General features: G+C 49.9%; 1 protein-coding gene across 1 annotated transcript; it reads right to left on the reverse strand.

Annotated features, from left to right (window-relative positions):
* Positions 1 to 87: 87 nt before the first annotated feature.
* LOC125756187 (leucine-rich repeat-containing protein 24-like) lies at positions 88 to 6383 on the reverse strand. Its single transcript, XM_049412214.1, has one exon. The coding sequence runs from the start codon at positions 6318 to 6320 to the stop codon at positions 4269 to 4271; it is 2052 nt and encodes a 683-aa protein (XP_049268171.1). The 5' UTR covers positions 6321 to 6383; the 3' UTR covers positions 88 to 4268.
* Between the last annotated feature and the right edge of the window lie 5665 nt (positions 6384 to 12048).

Below are 12048 nucleotides of genomic sequence, written 5' to 3' on the forward strand. Positions count from 1 at the left end.
TAATGCCAGGTTATCAGAGGCTGCGTCCCAGACATCATGTCCTGTAATAAAAAAGGCTCAAACGAACCAATATAGCTGAGACAGCACTTCGTCCTGGAACACTGCAGTTTTTTATTTCAGTCCATTGTTCAATGCAGATTATTTACACACACATGCGCGCACACGTAATGACATGGTTCACATATTTATACACATCCGTTGAGCTTCTTGCAGTGCCTATTCCGAAGAGTTCTTCATGTCTGACCATCTCACAGTAGCAGCACTCCATGTGTCAAGTGTCCATCTCTGCCTGCAAAAAACTTCACACTTATAAGGCACATCTTGTCTTGCAGGATAAGAACAGTGGAGAACTTTTTCACTTGTGGGGTCACAAAAGAGCACTGTGCACTGCACAACAGCAAAACCTCATTGCACTGACTTCCGAATAGTTAGAGAGACTTTGCGTGTTTGGAAATAACCAATGCAGACAAGCCGGTCATCCCATGTGTAACTCTGTCTGTCCAGCTTGCAGCAGTCGGCTGTATAGATGCACAGATCCTTTGGCATAGGGAACTATAGTATACAAGTGGTGTCACTGGTATAATAAATAGCCGTGTAACAATCAGAATTCAGCTTATTTTGCTGTGCTCATGGACTTGTGACATGGTTGAACACGGTACTTCAATATACCTACTAATCTGAAGTTGATGTCTTTTTTTCATAAATTTTCATCAGTGACCAACATCTCCATGTAAGTGGTTCAGTAATGGCCTTACATGTAACCATTCAATGTATGCATTTCATTAGGTACAGTAGTAAAACATGCTGGATAAATATTTTCAGGTAATTAAGCTGAAACATATTCTTTGCACCAGATTTATAATTCTGCAGAGAATGAAATAAACAAGATTTCATCTGCTAGTCACACTCAATTCCACTACAACCTCGGCCTATAGATAATAAAACAGGAAATTTACACTGTTATGAACAATAAGAAATTTATATGTTATGAGTACATACTGAATTCGAGGCTCTGCCAGTAAATGATATCTGGTGTTTTGTGTGCTAAAATCGCCACATGATTATCGGGCACACTGTAGTGGATGGCTCCAGAAATTTTGGTCACGTGCACTAACATTGCACAGTAGGTGGCCCTCTAGCATCTCACCTTCATTGATATGCGACTGCTGCAGCTGGGATTGAACTCGTGACCTTCAGGTCAGCGGCTGAGCACCGTAACCACTGTACGAGAGAGGCAGACTAGGCTCTGCCAGTAAATTTGTATTCCCTTTCTATAGTGCAAATTTTAAAAAAGCTCTCTGTGACAGCAGCATTGTAATCCTAGGGCTCAATTACTTGAAGTGGCATATTGCTTGTGCAATATGCCACTTCAAATAAATAATGGGCTAACATGATCTCACTAATTAACATTTTAGTTATATCATGGCACATATTGAAATTTACAAATTTTGGCTAGAGCATTTGCAAGGCATATTTGCTTGGGACAAATTCTAGGGATGGTGCTGGTTTTGAGATATGTGCAATAAAACTTATGGTAAAAAATTCAATGTTTTACCAATGACCTTTCAACAAAATGTTTTTCTGTGCTATGAGGTAATTGAAAACAACCAATAAATTAGGAACACGGTTTTATGATGCGAATTTAGACTAGACGCAACGAGCTACACAGGACAAATGCTGAACCCCTTATATTTAAAGCATGCACATTCAGAAGAAATATATGAAGTACCTGTATTTATGCTTCTTGATAAGCTTTCTTTTGTCATGAGGCAAACTAGAGCAAATTGTTCTGCCTGACTAGCTTCGTTTGGCACTTTAGAGGAGCTTAACACTCATCAGCATCTTCTTTTTGAGCGTTTTGTCGCTTATCAAGCATCTTATCATGGCAATCATGGCGATTTTAGAGTGAAAGAGCAATTTACTAATATAAGAAAAATCGTTTTTCTCTTTAGTGACCCTTTAAAGAGACATCGTTGCTGGAAACTGCACTGTGATTATGCAAGGTGAAACAAGTCTGTAGTTTCTTTTCTGGCATGTTCTTGCAGACAATGGTTTTGTCACACTGCCATCTGTCCAGCATAATGAGTTGGTGCTTTGAATGAAGGAAGCATGGTGCAAACCTGCTTTCATTAGTCATGATGCAGCAAGGGCCTAACCAGGATATTAATTGTGGGAGGGGGAGGATCGAACCCTCCATCTCTCCCTCTGGCTATGCCAGTTTATTTATTTCATTACCCTCAGGGCCCGAAGGCATTACTGAGGGGAGTGGGTACAGCAGTTCCTGTGGGCTTAACTTTATATTTTGTAAACTTGTAGTTTTGGCTTTTAAATAGCCTTAAGATTCACAAGCTACGACTTGTTTAAGTAAAACTATATAGAAAACAAGTATTGGGTGTGTCATCTGTCAGATCTGCAATAAGATATTCGTATTTGAGTTTAGTTTAAATTTTTCGTGACTCTGCTTGTGTGCTGGCACCATTGTACCAATAGTACTTCAATGCATAAAAATGCAGGCTGTTAAAAAAATTAAACAGCGGCATTGAGTCGACAGTCATTTGACTCTTTTCACACACAGAAATAATGAAATGGCAAGCACAACCACCCTAATTCATTGTTTTTTTGTTACATAGTGCAAACGAATTCTACCCACAGTGCTGACCAATAGCCGTGGTGGTACACTATTGAATGAGAGGTCGCCTGTCTATTTCTGGCTATGGTGACCATATTGCAATGAAAGAGGAATGCAAAAATGCTTGTGTAATGACAGTGGTGGCCAGATGAAGTCCCAAGATGTGGCACAGTTATAGTCAAATCCTAATGTGGGGACGTAAAATATGTGGTCACGTGTGATAAAATCTTCTATATTTCCTGAGAAACAGGCTAGTGAAGCACAGTTCAACCATGCCAAAATCTCATGTCAACGTGAAATATCTTCCTTGCTTGCAGGTGTGTACCACACACACTTTGAGAAGTGAGTGCAACATCCTGTAGCTGTACAAAAATGAGTGAAATCTGCTTCCTCAACTTTTGGTGAAGACGAGTCACCATTCTTCTTGATTGAACTGCCACGGCGCTTTAAACTCTGCAACTAGTCAACCACTGTGAAGGTAATGAAGCTAAACTAGTAATCCGCCCCACATGGCACGACCAGTGTACGTGTAAAATGAGAACAGCGGTGTGAGGGACGGTCACAACTGACAATACACCCACATCCTTGTTGGCGGCATCAGCTTCACGCAAACACAATTCAATACTATGTGTGGTGTGACGAGTCGCATGGTGGTGGGAACAGAAACGACACATCTTTACATTGGGGAGTTACGTCCAAAAAGAAACACGCACGAACAAATGCAGAATACAATGAAGGAACAAATGCAGAGGGAGAGTGTTCATTTTCCACCCTTGGCTGCGAAAAGTTAAGTGTCTAACGCCGCATCACATCACCTTCTATGAGTGCACACAGAATAATTGGACACGTGAAAAGGTGTGTAAGCATCTCATGGCTAACACCCTCAACGATTAGACAATTTACAGGGCTTATAGTGTTGCACTGTGGGCTTGTTGGAATGTCATCTTGGAGTGCCAGTGTAACGCATGCAAACAAAAACAATAGAACACATGAACAGTTCAGTGTCTATGTTCATGTGCTTTCTGGTGACCTTGTCTGTATGTGCTAGACTAGTATTACCTGGGGCTCCATTGCAGCAGTTGTACAATTTGAAAGCAAATCCTAGTTATACTAGGATTTGCTTTCAATTCAAGCACAAGAGTAGTTGCCATTAGTGCTTGAATACGTTGCAAATGTGCCTCCGATCAGTAGCTTTTCTTCCTTGCTGCTGGTAATGCTGGAGTATTCTTTATTTTAGACACTCAATATTACCGAATTTAATGGTTTACTCCTTCAAGATGCCAATAATCAGTTTAGGTGGCTCTAGGCCATTTGTGTCTTCTTGTCCTGATGGCCTAGGTGTCGGCTTAAAATCTAATCACATAGCATAGCAGCTTTATGTGCATGCTCCAGGAAAGTGCAGTCACCGAAATGACAATTCGGCTAACGGCTTGCTTTGTAAAGAAAGTCGGAGTGTACTTAAGCTGCAGTGCTCTTAGTAGACCTCAGTAGCGTGGGATGTCCTATGAGCTAGTTATCTCGTGCACAAATGGCAATCAGTGGGTGTTGGCCACGAGACAGCAAAGCACCTTTTCGTGCCCCGGAGTGATTAGTGTGCATCGTCCTGTTCGTGAAAAGACGCTGCGTCGGGGCACTCTGACTAGACCTCGGTGCCGTCCGCCGGCGCCTCGGGTATGCTGGGCGGGTAGCAGCTCTGGGGCGTGCCAGCCGCGGCGCGGTAGTATGCCGATGGGTGCTCGTACGGCGTCCATCGCGGTGACGGCGGGGGCTGGGCGGCGCCGCCGATCTGGTCGATGAGGTCGGGCCCGCGCGGCTCCAGGTCTCGCACACGCAGCGTCTCGAGGCCCGCGTACGGCTCGAGCGGACTCTGGGCGTCGGGTCGCTCGACCAGGGGCCGCCGGTCGCCCTTGGTGCGCCGCAGCGTATCTGTCAGCTCACCGTGCAGGCGCGCATGCAGGTCGTCCGTGGGGGGCGGCACGACGGGCATGGGCACGGGGATCGGACTGCGGGCCAATGAGCGCCGGTCAATGGTGCCCGCGCGAGAAGGAATGGACGAGAGCACCGACTCGTCTGTCGAATAGTCGTGCTCTTTGACCACCCAGACGCCCGAGGACGACTCGACGCAGAGGCCCGGGTCCAGAGGCTCCAGCTCCGACGGCAGACCCTGGTAGCTGTTGGTCATGAGCAGGCGCGGCGGCTTCTGGATCGGGTTCACCAGCAACTTGACGTCAGCCGCGTCGCCAGCTGCCGGCTGCGACTGTTGCTGCTGCTTGTCGTTGTGCAGCGTCTTGTGATTGCTATTGGCCTCCGTGCGTTTGGACTTGCGTGAGCCCGCTGGCGCACCTCGGCGGCGGCCTCGCCGCCGGCACAGCCACAACGTAAGGCCGAACACAAGCAGCACGGCGAGAGCGCCAACCAAAATGCCGATGACCATGCCCAGCACGGGGTTCTCGGTGTACGAGCGCTGCTGCAGCTCGGTCGACTCACGCGCCTGCTCCGTCATCTCCACCTCGGCCGTTGAGCCCCCGGCAGACGCACGAACTTCTGTCGGGCGCCGGTTCACAGCGAGCGTGAAGTTTCTCACCACGCGGCCGGCCGCGTTCTGCGCGGCGCACGCGTATGGGCCCGCCAACGGCTCCTGCACGAAGCTGAGCGTGAGCCAGGAGAGACGCTCGCGGTCGCCGGCGTCCTGGGTGAGAACGAACGCCTGGCCCGGCTCGCTCTGGTTGGTCAGCGGCTTGTCCTTCCATAGCCACGAAATGTGGGCCGCGGGGTCGGCGCGCACGCGGCACTCGAGCGTCACGTTGTTGTTTTCTTGCACCACGATCGCGTCCATCGTGCTCGTACTCGTGTTGAGGAATGCCGGGGGACAGGCCATATCCTCGCTGGACAGGCTCTTCCACGGCCTGCCACTTAACCGAAGCGGCTTGTGACACGCGGGTGAGTAGAGAGAGATATTGTTCCTCTCCAGCCACATGCGGAAGGCCCTGAGTTCGCAGTCGCAGCGCCACTGGTTGCCGTCTAGGGCGATCTCGTGCAAAGACGGGAACGGGGCCATGGCTCTGCCCGGCAGAGTCTCCAGAAGGTTGTGGTCCAGCTTGAGAACTTTCAGCTTGGACAGCCCTTCGAATGCACGAACAGCAATGGACTCCAAGCGGCACTCAGTCAGCTCCAAGTGGGCCAGTTCCGTCAGTTCTGCGAAAGCCACGTCCGCAAGAGCTGTGATGGGATTTCGATTGATGTAGAGGGTCCTCAGATTGCGCGTGCTGCTGAGCGCCGCAGTCGGCACAACAGTCAGTTTGTTGTCCGACAGGTCGAGCTCGATGAGGTTGGTCACTTTGAATAGCGCGGAGTCGTCGATGTGGCTCAGCTCGCAGCGGGACAGGTATAGCTTCTGGACGTTGACGAGTCCCGCGGTGAAAAAAGCGCGCTTTGGCAGCGTCTGGATCAGGTTGTGGGTCAGGTTGAGCACTTGCAGGCTTTCGTCCATGCCCGAGGGGAGCGCGGTGAGCCCCTGGAGCGCACACTCGCCGTATGTCTTGCCGTTGCGCCAGATGCACTTGCAGCGGTCGCTGCACGTGAAGCATTGGGCGCGCGGTGGCAGCTGACACAGTGCCACGACGAGCCACAGCAGCTGCAGCCCGGAAGGCATGGCGGCCGCGGCGCGGCCGTGCGCTGCACGGCGCTTCATAGACGCGCACTGGTGGTCAGCGGGCCGCCGCTCCTCCTGTAGTAGTCGTCATAACCGTCGTGCGTCGCTTGATGACCTGCGTCAGGATAAATGGTAACAGAATATTAGCCAGCCGGCAACTCCTCTCGACACTCTCTGTGCGTCAGCTCATGACGGCGCAGCTCGCAATACAATGCAATCGGAAACCAAAGCAAGGAAAAGTTGGTGTGGCCTCACTGTAGAAATTGAGCTTTGCCTGCAAGCCAAATTGAAATCGCAACATTGAAACATTAGCACTAATAAGGGCATTGAGCATCTCGGAGCAAGGCCATCTGGTGAATCGCGCCTCTCACCTCAGAGATGGCCGAAGACACGGACATCTCACACCAGCGAAATTAACAATTCATCGCTCATCGCTGCTGTCACCGCAGATGATCCACGCTTTATAATCATTGTGGGGTTATGATGGCTCTTTAAAACAATGTCGTCCTAACGCTCTTCCACACGCACGTTGTAATGAGATACGACAATATCTGATTTATGACGAATAATATGAGCCGATCCCGAAGGAAGCGACTAGGACACGTGACTTTACCGTATTTTGCTTGCATACTATCAGCACTCGTTACCTCTAATGTTGGCTATATTGTCTTCATTCAATCTTAATGCAGTAATTGAGTTGTGTGCCAATATCAAAAGCGGATCGACCGTTAGCGTGCAGAGCGAACAGAAAACTATAATCTTGAACCGGCACGTGCTCTCTTCGTCCTCTTCTGCTTCGCTCCTAGAGCACGTGCGTCGATTTGTCCGACGTGGGATGCAATAACTCTGATGGGCGAGAGAACGAGTACAGAGAGACAGAAAGAAATAGAAGAAAGACAGAAAAAGGTTTTCTAGAAAGACAGAGAGATATATATATAGAAAGAAACAGACACAAAAAAGAGAGAGAAAAAAAGAGCGAGAAAGACAGAAAGAGAGAGAGATAAAGGGAAGAAAGCGAAAGAAAGATACAAAGAGCGAGAGGGAGAAAGACAGAAATAGAAATAAACAGACAAAAAATTCGGCAGATCCCACGCCTTGTGGGAATCGGTTTCATGCGAAAAAGTCGGCGAGCAGTTCTATGCTGCATTTTTTGGCTTTGAGCCAAGCGTTACGAGGTGGATCGACGTGTTTTTTGTAAGTGCAGTAGTTGTGTAGACACCGTGGTCTTACCAGGCACGTCGACAACGCTGGCGTTCAAAGGGTAACTTACGGTCTGACGAAACGTCAACACTCATGTCACAGCACATACGTTAGTATTATCGCAGCGAAGTGCACTTTACGGTGTGATGGTGTGAACACCATACGTAACTTTCGTTAGCGTATTCCTCCGGGGTCGAGCAACGCTTGAATATAGCTTGCTGAATCATATATATGTAGGAATACAAATGTAAAGTTTATTATACCGCTATAAAAGCGGAGCCAACACTGAGACCACAGACGTTAACCTGGCATGACGCCTGTGTCATAGGAGTACATATGTAGTGTTTATTGCTTTGTTATAAAATTAGATAGCCAACACCACAACCACAATTGACGTTGCACCGACATTACGCCTGCATAGGGTGTTGACCCAAAGCAGTTTCTAGACCTGGCGTGAGATCTGCCGATTTTTATTCTTTGCATTCGTCGGGTGAACGCTGCCGATGTCGGTTTCTCTTAACGTTTTCGCATTTAAATTACGAATGTCTGTTCTCGCCGTTCCTGGGTAGCTATAAACTGTCAGTCACCTGTGGCGCATACTCGTACACCGCGGCCCGTGGTAAGCGGTTATGTGCCACACGTGTCTGGAGGAAAGGGTTTGACGACGTACGCGACGGGATTTTCGCGCCAACCTCGACCACATTATCTGGACATGTCCCGCAGCGACACACACCACCAAACACAGCAAGAACCCTAAACTTAAGATAACCACGCCCGAGCAGTGGGAGGCTATGCTGCTCAGCGCGTGCCCGGATGACCAACTCTGGGCAGTCCGGCTGGCCAAAGACGCCGCCAAGACCCAAGGTCTGGCCGCCGCCTGAGGAAGGGGGGCTCCGGTAGGGCTAGTCTCCCGGCCCCCGCCTCCCTTGACCCCAGCAAGGACACAAAGTTATGTCTCTCTCTCTCTCACGTTATTCATGTCATGACCAGACAGTCATATTCGTCAAATCCTCTTACCCTCCCATGCCAATTTTGGTCTACACCAAGTTAAGGAGGCGGTCACGAGAGCATCCAGACGTAGACAGCTAGATATAGATACGTAGAGAGAGAGAGAGAGAATAACCGTTTATTAGCTATTCCTATTAGCAACTAATGTGGGTGGGGCCCTTCGTCCAGTGCTCCACTGGCTATTGCAGCTCGCCGGGCCTGGTCCAGTGTTCCCATTGGCTTTCCAAGGCCTGATCCGAGAGTCGCGCCTCCCACGACCAGTGTGGTAATGTGTGTGTTTTTATGAGTGCGGAGTTTGCCGCAACAGGACGCGAGGGACAGCTCTATGTAATGTGTGTCAGTGTTGGTATCCCTCCGCACCAGGGGCCCTCATCTCGATATTCAAAGGGGGGCATCTTAGAAAGTGTGTGTAGGTTGGGGTACGTCTCTCGATTGCTCTCTGTTCAGTTTCGGGTGAGGTGCCATAGTGCGTCGCTCCAGCCGTTGAACTTCGAGGATGTCGGCTTGACCGCTTGGTCGCTCGTCGTCGTCAGGGACTATGGTTTTATCGACAGGAGCGTCCGTCGCTTAGTATGTACTTGCGCGAACGTGTCGGTCGGCCCGTTCATTTCCGGGAACACCCATATGTGCCGGGCACCAAATAATGCCGTGGTCATATGCGATGTGTGAGCCTAGGATTCTGAGAACAGTTCGTGGTAGTGTGCCATGCATGTAAAGTCGACATGCTGTTTGTGGATCCGTGAGGACGGTGGAGTTTGTACCTGGCTTGTCCGCATCTGTGATGGCCAGGACGATTGCAGCGGCTTCCGCTGTTGCTACGGAAGAAGTGCGTATCGTCGCTGCTGCCACCAGTTGTCCTCTATTACTTGCCACTGTCGTGTACGTGCGGTACCCACTTGGAGTGGCGCCGGAGGGGCAGGCGTCCGTGTAGTACACGTCAGGATCAGTGCCGTAGTTGCGAAGCTGTCGTGCACTAGCTTGGCGTCGCGCGCTGTGGAAGTCCGCGTGCATGTGACGCGGTATTGGTGCCACGTGTATCTGTGAGCGTATAGTGGGAGGGGTTAATTCTGTGATATATCCACTGTACTGCGGGGCAAGAGGGAAGCCAAGCTTGGTCAGTATAGCCTGTCCTTATGGTGTGGTGTTTAGCCGTTCCCGCTGCGCAAGGAGGGTGGCTGTTGCATATTCTTCATACGTGTTGAGCGTCCCGAGCTGAGAAAGAGCTGCGGTGCTGGCGTTTTGCGGCAGCCCTAGGGCTGCCTTGCAGGCGATTCGAAGGAGTCGGTCCGCTTGCTCGATGTCTGTCCTACAGGTTGCTTGATAGGGCAGTGAATAGGTAATACGGCTGACAACGAAGGCGTGCACAAGCCGTAAGGTGTCAGCTTCGCGCATTTCCTTTTCTACTGCGAGCGATGCGACCCAAGAGGCTGGTTACACCCTTGACCGTGCGCTTGAGATTCGCAAGGGTGTGCGCGGTGCTCCCCGTTTCCTGGACGTGCACAGTGCACACCCAGAACTCGAAGATGCGCTACTCTCATGATCGTCTTGCCTGCAAGTGTTAGTTGGAGGTCTGGGGATCTGTCAGCCCGGGTGTACTTTGGTCTCACATAGATGTATGCCGATTTCTCCGGTGAACAAGTCATGTTCATTTTCTTCATGTGACAGTCTATAACGTCAATGGCCCTTTGCAGTACGTCCTGCCTGCTTCCGTACGAGCCCTTATTACCCCAGCATGTAATGTCATCTGCGTAAATGGCCAAGCCCGAGTCGGGATCCTCCTGTAAGTCAAGAACCATCCTTCTCATGGCGAGGTTGAAGAGAAGTAGGAAAAGGATGGAGCCTTGCGGGGTTCCCCTGTCTGGAAGGCTATATAGTGGGGAGCGTGTTGTGCCCAAACCAATGCTTGCGGTACGGCCAGTCAGAAAGTCCCGTATGTATTTGTAAATGCGTTCCCCGCATCCGATATCTCGAAGGCCTTCCAGGACTGCTTTATGAGAGACTCTGTCAAAGGTCTAGCGCTAGTAGGGATCCTGTCCACACTACCCGGTGGAGGATTGAGGACGTCCTCTCGAAGCATGAAGTAGACATCTTGGGTGGAGATGCCTTTCCGAAAATCTACCATAGAGTCTGGCAGGAGGCCGTTTCGCTCTATATGGTGTGCTAGGCGCGTGAGAATGACTCTCTCAAACAGCTTTCCTGGACACGAGGTAAGGGATATCGGCCTTAGATTCTTCAAGTCCCGGGGCTTGCCTGGTTTTGGAATGAGAACAATAGTTCCCTCCTTCCAGCGTTGCGATATTCTTCCTTCTGGTGACCAGACTTCTCTGTTAATGAAGTCTGCGAGCTGTTGGAGGGTTTGGGCGCTTAAATTTCGCAACATTGCGTTAGTTATCCCGTCCGGTCCTGTGGCTGTGTTTTTTCTAAAAGCTTGTACAGCAGCATAAAGTTCCGAAATACTGATTTCGGCGTCCAAGGTAGGGTTGGCAGGACCTCCATACTGATGGTCGTATTTTATCCCGACGTGTGCCGCATCGCTCAAAGTGGCTAGGGTTCACTAAGAAATGCTTCGCATTTGTATGATATAGAAAAAAAAAACAGGGTGAAAGAAAGACAGGAAGGAAGAAAGAGAAAAATAAAGGCAGGCCCCCCAGTTCCAAACTTCCTTCAAGCTTGGCACCACTAGTGCGAAGCTGCCCTAATTTTTGTTTACATAAGTGCCATACACTGGTGAACAAGCGGCTGCAGTGTATACGCACTGCGGTTACCATGGAACGCTCACAGCTATGCTGCTTCTTTTTTTTTTTTCAAAGCCAGACGTATTTACGGCCTGCGCTGTTGGCTATCCACCGTAAAAAACAGGGCAGCGATAGGAGCAACGCGCTTTCAGGAAGCTTCGGAGAGGTAAACAAAAAAAAAAAAAGAAAAAAAAATCGTCGATGAGGGGCATCGCTGTGGCGTCTTCTTCTGCAAGCGATGCCCAGTCGAGGAGCAAAAAGCCAGAGATCCTCCGAGGTCGGGTTGTAAAGAGCACTCGTCTCGTCAGCGATCCCTGATGGCAAAATCAATGTGACCGCCGCAGCCCGCCCTCACCAGAGTGGCTCGGGCAAAACGCGAGGTCTTCGTTTGGGCCCGAGCCCCGAACCTAAAGTGCACGCGGGCTCCTCGGCATTCAACATTCACGCCCTCATCGAACGGGCCGCTCGCTTCACGTATATCGGCCCTAATCTCAGCCCGGCCAGTGATAAACGGAACGCTATCGTTGACGGCCGTGTGTGAATGTCTTCGCGCCCCAGCTCAAATCCCGTCCAACTATTTCTCCATGCAGCAAAGGAAACGTAGTAAAGGAAGCAAAATGACAACACCAAGCCAGAACAAAACCTGTTTAACATGGCGCGCCGCTCTGATTTCGTCTGACTTTCGCAGCGGTTGGTTGTTATTGGCACATCCTGTCTCATCTGGTTCGGCTGTCCCTCCATCCTTTCCATCTGCGCCACATTCTTTCTGTTGTATCGTTCTGCGACCCCAGAGAAAAAGTTTTCTTCCCTCTCTGCGAGGCTCT

The sequence above is a fragment of the Rhipicephalus sanguineus genome, chromosome 2 (assembly GCF_013339695.2).
Source record: "Rhipicephalus sanguineus isolate Rsan-2018 chromosome 2, BIME_Rsan_1.4, whole genome shotgun sequence".
Classification (NCBI taxonomy): domain Eukaryota; kingdom Metazoa; phylum Arthropoda; class Arachnida; order Ixodida; family Ixodidae; genus Rhipicephalus; species Rhipicephalus sanguineus.